The 14463-nt window shown below is 37.1% G+C and overlaps 1 protein-coding gene across 5 annotated transcripts in view; it reads right to left on the bottom strand.

Moving 5' to 3' along the window:
* The window catches only part of LOC121244332 (putative cysteine-rich receptor-like protein kinase 35), a 54675-nt gene that overhangs the window by 37724 nt on the left and 2488 nt on the right, over positions 1-14463 (bottom strand). Inside the window, exon 2 of one of the 5 annotated variants that reach the window (XM_041142351.1) lies at positions 197-340. The exons of 3 other annotated variants lie outside the window; for them this stretch is intronic. In XM_041142351.1, the coding sequence (XP_040998285.1) occupies positions 197-340 (144 nt within the window). The remainder of the gene's footprint in view (positions 1-196; positions 341-14463) is intronic. One more of the 5 variants, XM_041142352.1, reaches the window with a different exon arrangement.

Raw genomic sequence — 14463 nt, 5'->3', positions numbered from 1 at the left:
ATTGGTGTTTAAGTTTCCAGTAGTTACTATACCATTTACTTTGGCTTCTTGTCCTTTCCTTGCCTTCAGTACGGTCCTTGTAACCGAAGAGGACAAATAAGAGAAAAAAGTGTTTAAAGATATCAATTTTCAATATATGTGGAATTAAATGTAGTGTTATCTGAGTCTAAGTTACAACTAGGACAAAAGAAATTACCTGTAGATTTGACCTTTCTCTTCCTCAAATAACACATCACCCACATTGAGCCTAGGAGGAGAACAATCGTAGCACTACTCGAAACCAAAACAATCACTAAGAATCTCCCCTTTTGGTTCAGATTTTTATCATCAAGCTCCTCTGCTGATGGTCAAATCATTTCACAATCAGAGATGCAGAAGCGTATCCTAAAATTAATCAATTTAAATCTTATCATTTACCCATTGTAAAAGTCGTTAATGTTATTAGCAAAAGCAACTAAACCAGGGTAAACATAAATGGTTTAATTAATGTCACCAGTTACATACTTAACCAGAATGATATCTAAAAAATTTTGTCAAGAGCAGTTGTTGTCCTAAATCTGGCGACCAATGAACTGCAGCAGTCAAGAGCAGTTGTTGTTGGCTAGAATTTTTAGCCTTAGACTCTGCAGCTACTCGCCACCCTTCAAAGAGGTTGCCCATGTTGGTGACATCGGAGCTTGTAGTCCCACCCTTTTGTTCATGGTGCATGGACCAGACTACTACAAGCCATTGGTAGCTAGCGGGGCAGCTGCATGAATTTAAAGGTCTTTTGGATCTCTGATTCTCTATGATCTCATGTCTATCTTGCCTATTTATACATAAGTCAAGATCAATTCAATACAGTCGGCGCATGCAGATGAAGCTAGTCATTCATATCCGACCAATCCATTTTTGAAATTTCCACAAAACCTTTTGCACATTCATTCTAAAATCCTGAATTTTGCAAAAGAGTCCTACCTGTTTCCTTTTTTTTTCAGGTTGGTTTTACTTTTATTCCCATAAAGAAAATGATGTGCCATTGAAATAAAAATTTGAGAAAATATTGACCAATTGTGACGATGTTCGTTTTAGTTCATCAATCCAACGGAATAAAAGAAACAGTTCACGTGGAATTCTACACAAATAATATGTAACCAACCTGCTGCTTTAGAAAGCACCCAGTTGTCGTCATTGCGGATATGAAATATGTTGTAACCAAGCTGTAACACTCCGTATTTTAGTGTATTTTTTAATTGAAAGATTATTTGTTATTAATTTAAAAATTTATTCTCTTGTTTTAAAATTGTTGGACTTTTAGTGGGTTTATTTTTATGATTTTAATTTTGTGAAATTTATTTTTGAAGTGCTTTCTTTAAATTAATTATTGTTATGTGTTTAAATTTCTTCTCGAATTAAATTAACTTGTTGTTGGGTTTAATTGTTTATTTTCATTTTAATCACTGCGTTTGAATTATTTTATTTCACTTGCTGTTTTAAAACCGTTTCCGTTGAATCATTTTTGTGACCCAAGATGTGAGGATTGGACCTCATTTCTTTCCCTACATTTTTCTCTTTCCTCTTTTTCTTTTCTTCCTTTTCCTTTTTCTTCTTTTTTTTCCTTTCTTTTTTTTTCTTCTCCCCTGGTTTCTTTCCCGCGCGACGCAACTCCCCCTCCCTCTCTCCGTCCGATCCTCCTTCTCACCCCAGCGCCGCCGTGAGCCGGCGGTGGCCGACACCGCCCGACTCCCTAGCTTCCCCAGCCGCCGGCGATGCCACCCCTCCATTTCCAGCCCCAGCCGCGCCGCCGTTAGCCACCACGAGCCCTTTGAAGCCGCGGCATTCCTTGCGCCGCTGCGCTGCCGTCGCGCCACCTCCGGCCACCATCTTCTCACCACATCATCCTCGACCTCTTGGCAACCCATTGGACCCAACCCCACCTCCGATCCGTCACCGGTGAAGCACATTCATCAACATTTCCGATTTGGGTATTTTGGTCTTCTACCGCCTATTGCGCCGCCACCCACGGCCAACCACCACCACCGTTAGCTTCACCGACATCCCTAAGCCCTACCCTATCAATCTCGGGTCTTCGTTTGCACCCGTTCAAAAGTGGATTTTTGAGACCCACGGCCACAGTGCATTTGGCACTGTTTTGTTGCTGCGTTGCCGCTTCTAGCACCTCCGTGATCTTTCAAAAATTATATTATAGCATTGTAAGTATTTTTTCTCGAAGAACTTTTGAGATTTAAATGTATTTTTGCACTAACTCATATTTACTGTGAATTTGTTGGTTGTACCGGACTGAGTCCGAAGAGTAAGGGGGTCGGTTGGATTGGATGATGGAGTTGTTTGTGTAATTGGTTTATGCTATGAAATTTGTTGGCTGTTTCAGATTTAAATATTGGTGTTTTGAGTTTGACGTTGGTCATGGTGGATATTGGTGATTTTTTTCAGGAAGTGATGATATATTTTGGGATTATGAGGGTTTTAAGTTTTGAGAAATTAAGATAGATTATTTTAGAAGCTTAGGCTTAAATATGGAAATTCGTGATTGATTGAAAACTTACGAAAATTGTGTGATTATTTTTATAGGTGACGATTTATAGTCGACTCGACATTTTTGAGGAAAATTCTGAAAAGCTAAGTAGTCCAGCTAAGCGGGGTTCATATACTAGTTTTGCATAAAAGAAATAAAATGAGGTTGGCTTTGGAAATAAACATGTTTGTTTTTGAAAAGAAACGATCTGAAAACAACCTCAGATGTTTATTCTGCATATGCATAAATTCAATATAAAAGTAAGTGTTTTCTGTCATGACTGGTGTAGACATGAGCTAGTTTTGTGTACTTTGTTTCTGAACTATGTAAAAGAGCGAATAAGGAATTCTAAAAGTTTTGTTATGAACAAATGAGAATATTTTGTTTATGTTTATCTCGAACATGTGAAATGATCTGAAGCTTTTCAGTGTTTTGTTTTGATGTGATGTGTCATCTGATAGCCTCGTCACCTATTTATATAAAAATAAAAAATAAAAAAAACATACAATAGGTGTTAAAAGACAAACGACACAACTTCGACCTAAATAATTAAAAATCATAATTCCAAACCACATTTCAGCAAATTAACACTACTCAAAACAGCCACAAAATAAACCAGACAGCTCACACTTCAATCCAAAAATAATGTATTTGAATTTCAATAATGATCAATACATCCACCAAACTAATTTCAAACAAGCTTTGTCACACGCAACTAGCCATAAAAACAATCTTGACCGCCGATAACAACTCAGATCGCAATTTATAACCCACAACAAAACCACATAAATTCAATAGTCAATATATAAACCCAAAACAATCACCAACAACTCCACCAAAACCGTAATACAAATCCAACTTTTATCTGTTCACAACTCCACAAAACTGTCCAATACTTCTAAATTTAAATCAGCACCCAACAAGACTTGCAAGAAAGATGTGAGAGGAAGAGAGATGTGAATTATTAAAGAGGGAAAGAGAAAAGAGAAAGTTTACCAACAGAAGGGACTCTCGGCAACACTAAGTCTGAATTTTGTTTTACCCAAAATTGCAGCACCAACAATTATTCGACAATAGAAGGGTGCGCGCACGCGAAAGAGAGAGAGAGGCACAATAATCTGCAAGGAATTAAGAGTGTAGAGAGACATGAAGTCAAAACTGAAACAACGTGTGAAGAATAAGGTATACGGGGAGAGAAAAGCAGGGGAAGATGTAACCAACAGGAGGAAAAATCGAGAAAGAAAAACTGATAGAAGGGATGCTTACCAAACGACATCGTTTGGTTCTCCAAGAAGGCTGGGCCTTATTCACAGGCTTGGGTCTCAAATTTCTCGTTGCTCCAGAAAGCTAAGAGAGAAAATTCTTTTTGAGAGAAAGTTAAGTGAGAGAGAGAGAGAGAGAGAAGTGATTGTGCTTTTTTGTAGGTGGCCATGTTTTTACCATCAAAGGAAGTTGGGTGTGAATTCAGGGATTTTTTTAGATTGTAAAAGCTGGGATAACTTGCTTTATCTTTGATTATTTCTTCACAATAGGGTTTCACTTTTTAATGGTTATGCTTTTCGTCTGTAATTCTTGTTTGTTTACATGGAGTTGGTTCCTAAAACTTCATATTTCAACGGGTTTAAGCTCTTTCTATCCTTCTGCAATATCTTTTTGTCTTGTAATCCCGTTTTTATGAGGAGCTGTAAGAATTTCCCTTGAAAAATATAAAAACCCAATCTTCATCATTGTTTTTTGTTTTTTGTTTTGGATGCCTTATGTTTTATTAATCTTGATTCTAGAGATTTCATACAAGAGTACTTCTTCCTCTTCCCCCCATCTCTCTTTGTTTTACAGACTTTTCTTTATCAATGTTTCGGATCAGGATGTTAATTTTGGCTGAAATACTAGAATTTGACTAGAATGGGCCGAAACACACCAAAATAACTAGAATTTCAAACGTTATGGAACATTCACCTAGGCCATGCCAGTTACTGTTTCGGCATAGCAAATTTTAGTTGTTCAGGCTGGAACATAATGGAAATGAAAACACTGCTAAATTTTATTGTAGTGAGCATGTGATAAATGGTTATGCAAATACGAGGAAGATGATCTAAGTTTCGAGAAATAGTGAAATTCTTTGTAGGTTTGGATGGATGTGTGCATGCTAAATTTGAAGTTCGGGTTATGAATTTTCGTTAGTAAAATAGGTTTTGTAACGCTCTGGTCTCAAAAGTCCAAAGAGTTACCTCCTGTCACCTCAAATTATCTTCCAACCACATAGTATATATGCTTCAAAATCATCTATACAACATATACTCATTGTTTCACATCGACTACTTTAGTGTAATCAATCTAAGATACCAAAATGTCTCAAAACTCCCCAATAATCCAAGTCAACAAAAAAAAAATAACAAATCTACAAAATAAAATTTTCCCACCATGCATAAATCATCTCACCCATGCTCCTTGTTCTTGATCCTTACCTAAAACATCAAAACATTGGAAAAATATTGTAGAAAGAAATGGTGAGTTATCAATGACATAGTAAGCATAGAACATATACTAATACGTAAACATGAGCATTTACAGAGTTCAAAATACATAGTAAAACATTTACTTTCATAATTTAGAATCAACACATGTTATCAAAATATCTAAGCAAAACTTTCAGAAATATCCTTGTTCAAAAGTCCTTTTGCATATCATAATCTGAGACATCAACTTCATATCATATCGGAGCATCACATCAGTACACAGGTCATATTTAACCTCTGTGGTATGGTTGTACACCACCACTATACTCGTGATAGGATTATATACCATCATTATACCCGTGACAGGGTTGTATACTACTATTATACCCGTGGCTAGGCCGTATGCCACTATTATACCCGTGGTAGGGTCATATACCACTATTATACATGTGGTAGGGCCGTATAGCAATTATATACATGTGACAGTGTCGTATATCACTATTAAATCCACGGCAGGGCCGTATACCACTATTATACCCATGGCAGGGCCTTAACGAAACAGATCATAAACAAAATCAGATACAGAATCAGAAAGTCATGCCAAAAGTTTTTTTAGATGCCACATCATATCAAAACAGAGTATTGGACAGATTGATATAATTTTCACATAATCAAAAATATATTCAGAACATCTTCACTTAATCATGCAAAAACATTCAAATTTTTTATTCACTCATTTTGCACAGCTCAGAAATAAAATGCCACAATCAGCTCATGTCTAAACCAGTCATGACAAAAATACTTTTCCCCTATACAAATTCCATGAGTGATGTAGATAAAATAACTGGGATTGTTTCAAGTTTTCTTTTATAACAAAATATGCATATTTTTCATAGAATCAACCTCAATCCATTCATTTTATGCAAACTCTAGTATAGGAACCCCGCTTACCAAAACTTCGAAATTTCTTTGAATTTTCTTACAACAGTGCCAAAGGAATATCAATCGTCACCTATAAAATAATCACATAACCTGCGTAAATATCCAATTGTACGTAACTATTTAATTAAGCACACGCTTGCAAATTAAAACCTGAAATGCCTAAATAACTTGGACTTCATTTACCTATAATCATAACCTAAAAATCATCACTCTCCTAAATATTATCCACCCCAACCATCTATTTTTCTTGATTTATTAAAGGAAATAATCATAAATACTAAATTGTTCTGTGATCAATACTGACCTAAAAAATGGGTATTTGTAATCTCGCTTAAGACACACGACACTTGTTATATGAATTTCACGTATTCTTTTCTATTGTAAATGGGTGGGTAGCCTTACCGTGAGACTAGGGTCTTGGGTTCACCATGAAACTTTCAGCATGGGTGAGCAACAATGGATGTCCAGGGCAGCAGAACAAGAAAGAGAGAGAGAGAGAGAGAGAAAGAGAGAGAGAGAAAGTTAATAAGGAGATCGAGAGGCTTACCATGTGGCTACTGAGAGAAAATCGTAGAGGTGAGGGTTACGGTGGTTCACGGTTGCACTAGGTGCGCGGTGGTGCGGCGTGGAGATTTTATCATGGAGGATGAAACTCACGGTGCATGTGGAGGAGGGGTGGTTTTCCGTGGTGCATGCTTGCTACCCTGTTTTGGGTTGTCTAAAACAGGGCTTGATCATTGCCGGTTTATGGTGGTTGGGGACGTGGGTCTACGATGGTGTAAGGCAGTGGCTTAAGGCTAGGGCCTTGGCGGCTTTCATCGTGCAAGAGCAATGGTTGCTTGTGCTCGACATCTCATGTGATGTTTCCGCTACATTTTTTTCTTGAGATTGGGGTGTTGGCGCATAGTGGGGCTTTGGGCTTCGATGATGGTGGTTGTTGCTAGGGTAGGTTAAGGGCGGCTAAGCGTAGTGCATAGGTATCTCTCTTTTTTGTGTGTGTATGTGTGTAGTGGCTTGCAATTTTGGGATTGGCGTGAAGGAGCTATTGTGGGTTCTATCATGGAGGATGAAGCTCACGATGTAGATTGAGGGATGGAAATGGTGTGAGCAACGTGGTGGTTGGCAGCAGCGACGAAAGGCACATCATCGAAAGAGAAACTAGAAGAGAAAGTGGCGAGAGAGAGGGAAACCAGAGAATCTGGGTGGCGTTGTGTGTGTTTGGCCACAGAAAGTTTTGGGATTGATGTGGATGAGCTATTGTGGGTTCTATCATGGAGGATAAAGCTCACGGCATGAAGGATAGCAACAAAAGAGTAGAGATTGAAGGATGGAAATGGTGTGAACGATGTGGTGGTTGGTGGCAACGACGAAAGGCACATCACCGAAAGAGAAAATAGAAGAGAAAGTGGCGAGAGAGAGGGAAACCAGAGAATCTGGGTGGGGCTGTGTGTGTTTGGTCACAGAAGTCACAGAGAGAGAGAGAGAGAGAGAGAGAGAGAGAGCAATTGTAGAGGTTGAGAAAATTTGTGAGTGGAAAAAATTGGCAAAGAAAGTAACAGAGAGAGAGGGAATCGGGAGGAGACTGACGAGGTGTAAAAGGATACTGAGTGGGCAATGACTCATTACCAAAATAATGTCGTTTACTTCAACAGGATGGATTTTCCACAACTTGGGCCAGGGCTTGGCCTCGAGTGTTACAGGTTTTGTACTTGTTTGAGTTTGTTAGAAAAATTACCTTTGCGCTTGTTCGAGTTACTAACAATTTTGTGGATATTTTCTGGTTAGGTTGTGACATTGATAGAGCTCAAGTTCAAAACTTAGGTAACTCTCTGCAAGAGTCATGTAAGTAGAATTTTTATGCTAGACTTTACATAAAAAGAATGGACCAAGGGTGATTTTATGAAAAATGTGCATGCTTTTGTTATGAAACATTGGAAACAACATCGATCATTTTGTTTTACATTACTCATTGGGTCCATATAAGAAAAGAGAAATATATTTTTTTCATGACTAGTGTAGACATGAGTTTGGCATTCTGTTTCTAAACTGTGCAAAAAGAGCAAAGTATGAAATTTGAAAATTTGTGCATAGTTATGTGAAGATACTCTGAATCTGTTTTGAATATATGAAAATGATATGAATATATTCAATGCTCTTTTATGATATGATGTGACATCTGAAAACTTTTGGCATGACATTCTGATTATATTTCTAGTTCTGGTCTGATAGTTCTGATTTTGTTATTGTGTTGATAGAAACGTTTCTGTTTTTTAGTGCACCCACGTTGGAAACAAAGTTGTTTTACTGTATGGTCTTTCATGTATGCACACTCGGGGCTCGGAAAATCATAAGGGGAAGATTCACTTCAGTTTCTGCTCGGTTTTGCCACCGGGGGTAGCACAATTGTACAACAAGGGTTAAACATAATCTCTATCTTATATTATGTTTTTGTTATGATATGATGAAATTTAGCTATGCTATGCCAAAGGACTTTTGCATATGAATGCTTATGAAATTGTCGCTTTGATATTTTAATAACATGTTTTGTTTTACATTCTGAAACTAAAAATGTTTTGTTCTGCATTCTTTACTTTGTAAATGGCTCATGTTTACATACTAGTTTATATTCACTGCTTATTGAGTTGTTGATTACTCACCCCTTATCTCCACTATATTTTCAGATGATTTGGATGGTTCGGCTGGGAATCAAGGATAAGAAACACATGCATGATTTAATTTAGTTTAGATGATTGAGTACAAAAGGGTATTTATTATTGAACAGCCTTACTAGTAGAATTGTCATGTTATTTTAGGGGTAAAAACCAACCCCTTTAGCACAGGTTATGGGCAAAACCGACGCCAACTGATGAGAGAAGAAAAGGAGTAGCTACCGAGAGTAACTGGTCAATGGGAAGGAAAAACACCAGCCGTATCGACTCCAGCGGTTCTCTGGTGGTTCATGGTCCCCCTAGCGGCGAGCTTCGTCAAAGAGAGAGAGTGTTGTAGAGGGGAGAGAGAGAGAGAGAGAAATGAGATGTGAATCGTGGAAGAAGAAAGGAGGGAAGAAGACGATCTAATTTAGAAACGTTGTTCTACTTAAATTTTTTTAATATGTTATGAATAAAACGATGACGTTTATACCAAACGACGTCGTTTCAGTTGTGTTTAAAACACAATTACTGACTTAAAACGACGTTGTTCCACTTAAACTTAAGTAGAAGGGTGTCGTTTTGAGTACAATATACATAATATTTTCTTTAATAGGCCGATTCAAGGATTTTCTCAATTTACTGCTGCATGCTGATCGATTCTCCACCGGTTTCGGCCAGTTCCATGCTCCAGCAGCCGGTCTGATCAGTTTCCAGCTGGGTTGGACAGTTCCTGTACAGCTCTATATTATTTAATTGGGTATTTTGAGAGATTGACATTGTTATTGAGCATTTGTGGAGATGTTGATTTATTTATTTGGAATATTGCATTGATGACCTCGTAGATGAATATATATATTTGTATGAAATAGATGAATTTATGTTTATGGAGTCTTTCGAATATATATATATATATATATACACATTTATTATATATGTAATGTGATAGATGATTATTAGGTGACAGGAAGTAACCCTTGACCCTCCAGGTACGGGGTGTTACATCCACTTACGCACAACTGATATTTTGCAGGGAGGCAAGTCCGCTAGGTCCCTAGTGTGGATTTTGGTGAGAGCATCTAATTCATCAAACATAGCTTTATGCCAAAAGGGGTCTGTACTAGCCTTGCGATAATTGTGAGGTTCATGAATGGTAGCTAGAGCAAAAAAGCAATGATAATGCCGAAGATGAAAGGGAAGAACATTTACCCGACTAGATCAAAGAAGGGGAGGTTGCTGAAAGGACTCTGTGTTGGTGCAGGAGGACCTTCAAACACAGTAGATGGAGGGAGAGTAACCATAGTAAGGACTGTCTGAGGAGCTTGTAGTCTCTGCAAATAAGTCAGAAAATAAGGCAATTAAGAGGTCAGTGAAAATATGTGAATGTGAAGAGGAGGAAGAGGACGAGAATATGGAGAGGCTCGTAAAGAGTCTATGTTCCCAAAACTCTACATGAGAGAGACTCAAACATTTGGTTATGGGGTCATAGCAGTGTTAACTTTTTTGGGTTAAGCTATAACCAAGAAATCAACATAGCTAAGAACAAGGTTCAATTTTGGTATGTTCGTGGGGAGGAAGAGTAACAAAAAAAACACAGCCAAAGACTTGTAGGAGGGAGTAATCAGGAATTTTGTCATGTGAAATCATCATTTATCCTAAAAGTTTAGGCTTATAGGAAGTAGTAGATTTTATTATTTAATTTATATCTTAACACTCCTCATCAATGAGTGGGCTCAACATGTGGAATATTTAATCAAATGGAGGTAAAGTGTAGAGTCAAGATTCAGACTCAGAACTTCTGTTCAGATATCATGTAAAGTCACCACTTATCCCAAAAGTTTAAACTTATGAAAAAAAATAGATTTTATTAATTAATTTATATCTTAACATACTTTTTATGAATAAAATTTTTATTTTCTCACCAAAATCAAAGATGCGTAAAGTACTAGTCAGTGGGCATGCATTTTGCTTATTAAAAAAAAAAAATAAGCATGCATTTTTTGGTCTGATTTTTTAAATCTCTTTCATGATAGTACCACATAGTGCAATCGTTTTAAATAAGTCTGCATATAGTTGGAGACTTTTAAGGTTGGACTCTGCTAGAATCTAGACCTCCAAGCCTATCATCTATTCTTCTAATATAAAATTTTGAAGGATTAGTTTTTTATGACCTTTGCTCCTCTCTCTCGTGACATTGGATTAAATTTTAAGACGTGTTCTAATCTTCTGTTACAACATCAAGCTTATGTTAAGGCGTACACCTCTTGTAAATCCTCTTCATTCTCCCCACTCTGCTTCAAGTTTATGCTTGTCCTGACCAAAACTGTTGTTTTGCCTCCCCCACCAAAGTGCCTAAAGAGCAATAAATATAGTAATGTTATTTACATCTCAAGATGTATCATCAAATAATTGAGAAACTACTTATTATTTTAATTTATTTGTCAATCATTAGATGCCACATTAGAGATTGACTGCTATCCATCTTTTGTCTGTTTAGATATTTCAAACAAACAAATTAACCTCAATGCATCTATGTTTGATGTTATTAAGCCTAGAGATCTACAAGCTAGTTACTTGACAAGAATTTACTGAATGGCCTTCAGCTAAACAGAAGTTTTACAAAAATTCAACCTGCATAGGACATCTAACCAAGAAATACAAGAGGAAGCAACTAAAGTTTGATCATGAAATTGGGACCATGTTATTCCAGTGAAAACTTCCAACAACACATTATGATAAGGATCTAAAGTGGATTTTCTGCAATGAAAGAAGTACATACATATACATATATGTTTATATCTCTCGCTTAAGAATATACCGAGATTTCTCACCAATTACGAAACTATATTTCAGAAGAGAAATGGCTCCTTGCTCAATTACCGGGCTACCATTTGGGAGAGTGTTGTATCATTGATGGAACAATTTTCTAGCTGGAATTGAGATTTAGATCCCTCATCTCCGTTTGTTTTTGTAGAAAAAGCAGGAATTTTGGGGATTATAAGAGCAGCACTCTCACTTTTTAGCATTGAAGAAACCTCCAAAATGGATGGCCTATCCGTTGCATTTTCCTGAACGCATAAAAGACCTATTTGAAGACATCTGATTAGTTTACATGATGAAACTGTATCATCTAGAGATGGATCCATAAACTCCATGCCTTTTCCCGACTTCCACAAGTCATATGCCTGAAATTACAGAAAATTCCCATACATTAATGTTACTCATCATGATAAGCTCAATTTGATTTTTGTTCGTACTTATATATTATGGAAGAGAGTGTTGAACCAACTTACATATTCAAGGAGGATCAAATTTTCATTTAGACCATAAAAGCAAGCATTCTTCTTGCCACTTATGATTTGTAGGATTAGAACTCCAAAGCTATAAACATCGGATTTAGTAGAGTATAAACCTTTTTTAACATATTCCGGCGAAACATAACCACTGCATTGGTAAATTGTATACAACAATTAGTCTTGGATGAAAAGAATGCTTAAATTATTCAACTTTAACAGAAAGAATACTCACTATGTTCCCACAATTCGGCCAGTGTTTGCTTCATGTTCATCTTTACTGAAAATCTTTGCCATACCAAAATCTGAGATCTTAGGCTTCATTTCATTGTCAAGTAAAATGTTGCTAGCTTTCAGGTCTCGATGAATTATAGTTAATCTGGAGTATTCTTGGAGATATAGAAGTCCTTGAGTAATCCCTTCGATTATATGAACACGCTTTTTCCAATCCAAAAGAAATCGTCTGGCACTGTCTGCATCAATTCAATAATGAAATACCAGTTTCCAGAGCAATGACTTAAACAAAGGAGTAAAATGCTAATGAGTTCACATGTATTTTCAGAACCAGAAAATTAAGTGTCAAACCCCTCTAGAGCTTAAGATAAAGCTAAGTTCACCTTGATTTATATTTAAGCTTAACTCTGCACGGCACCAACCACCAAGAATACAAAATATTTCTTTGCTCATACTGCACAACTGCCACCACTTTCATATATGCTGAACTGGGGCACATGTGGGGCATGAATATTTGTTTCTACTTTCAACACTAAAAATTTAAGAAACATTGCAAAACAAATTACCTTATGCTAATTATGAACATATAGGATTCTTACCAAAGAGGTAGAAGTCCAAGCTTTTGTTTGGCATGTACTCATAGATCAGCATTTGTTCATCCCTTTCGATGCAAAATCCCAAGACTCTCGCAAGATTAACATGTTGTAGTTTTGCTGTTAGTGTAACCTCATTCTTGAACTCCTCAAACCCCTGTGTTGAAGCTTTTGAAAGTTTTTTCACTGCTATTTCCTGTTTGTTTGCTAGTACACCCTGTAACATACACACTCATCCGTGGTTAGTGTTATAAAGGTAGAACATACAGCATATAAGCAGCAGCCCAATATCTGATAACTAGGAATTGTCTAATTATAGATTACCAAGCACGAAAAAAGTTTACCTTGTAAACAGGACCATATCCACCCTCTCCTAGCTTATTTTCAAATGAAAATTTATTCGTAGCCATCTCAATATCAGCATAACTATAGACTTCAAGATCCGGAACATTGGTGTTTAAGTTACCAGTAGTTGCTAAACCATTTACTTTGGCATCTTGTCCTTTCCTTGCCTTCAATACAGTCCCTGTAACCGAAGAGGACAAATAAGAGAACAAATGTTTAAAGATATCAATTTTCAATATATGTGGAATTAAGCGGAGTATTATCTGAAATACAAGTTACAACTAGGACAAAAGAAATTACCTGTAGATTTGATCTTTCTATTCCTCATATAACACATCACCCACATTGAGCCTAGGAGAAGAACAATTGTAGCACTACTCGAAACCAAAACAATCACTAACAATCTCCCCTTTTGGATCAAATTTTCATCATCAAGCTCCTCTGCTGATGGTCAAATCATTTCACAATCAGAGATGCAGAAGCATATCGTAAAATTAATCAATTTGAACCTTATCATTTACCAATTGTAAAAGTCGTTGCTGACGTATTAGCAAAAGCAACTAAACCAGGGTAAACATAAATGGTTTAATTAATGTCACCAATTACATACTTAACTAGAATGATATCTACAAATTATGTATCAGGAATACATTCTGAAGAGACACTACTATGTTCTAATTCCTACCTGCAGCTAGAGAAAACACCCAATTGTCATCATGGTTGGGTACTTGCCAGACATAGCAACCAAGCAACGTCATTTCCATGGCATAAGAAACCTTAGTTCTGACAGCCTCCACATCATCAAAACCAATCGAAAATGATTCAGCTATGCAATAATTTTCCCTTAAGTGGAATTGTACATTACAGCAGCTCCATACATCCAAATATGATCTTTGATTGGCTTATCGGTCATACCTCCTTCGGTTGTGTTGGTTGGACCTGTGGCTGGTGCACCTATGGCGTTGTCCTGGGAATCGACAAGATTCCACGCATAGCCATAGAAAGGCAACCCCAAAACCAACTTGCCTGCAAATAAGCTCCTAGAGATCCAAGTGCGGATACCATAATGTGTATTGAGTTGGCTCGCTGGATCATACAAAGCCGCATGAGCAGCCTGACGTTATCCCGCTTTGGTGCATGTTAGTCATAAGCCATAATATTTAACCAATTCAATCTACTGGGAAAAAAAACTGATCCTAAATTTGGCGACTAATGAACTGCAGCAATCAAGAGCAGTTGTTGTTGGCTAGAATTTTTAGCCTCGGACTCTGCAGCTACTCGCCACTCTTCAAAGAGGTTGCCCATGTTGGTGACATCAGAGCTTGTGCTTGGAGAAATCCAGTTCTGGTCTCGGCCCTGAAATCCAGGGTGGTGATTGACGAGTTTCTATGTTTGACAATGTCCGTAAAGATGAGAAAGTTTTTCTCATCATCGGAC

Source organism: Juglans microcarpa x Juglans regia, chromosome 8S (assembly GCF_004785595.1).
Source record: "Juglans microcarpa x Juglans regia isolate MS1-56 chromosome 8S, Jm3101_v1.0, whole genome shotgun sequence".
Taxonomy (NCBI): domain Eukaryota; kingdom Viridiplantae; phylum Streptophyta; class Magnoliopsida; order Fagales; family Juglandaceae; genus Juglans; species Juglans microcarpa x Juglans regia.
This window is presented reverse-complemented; position numbering and strand designations above follow the sequence as displayed.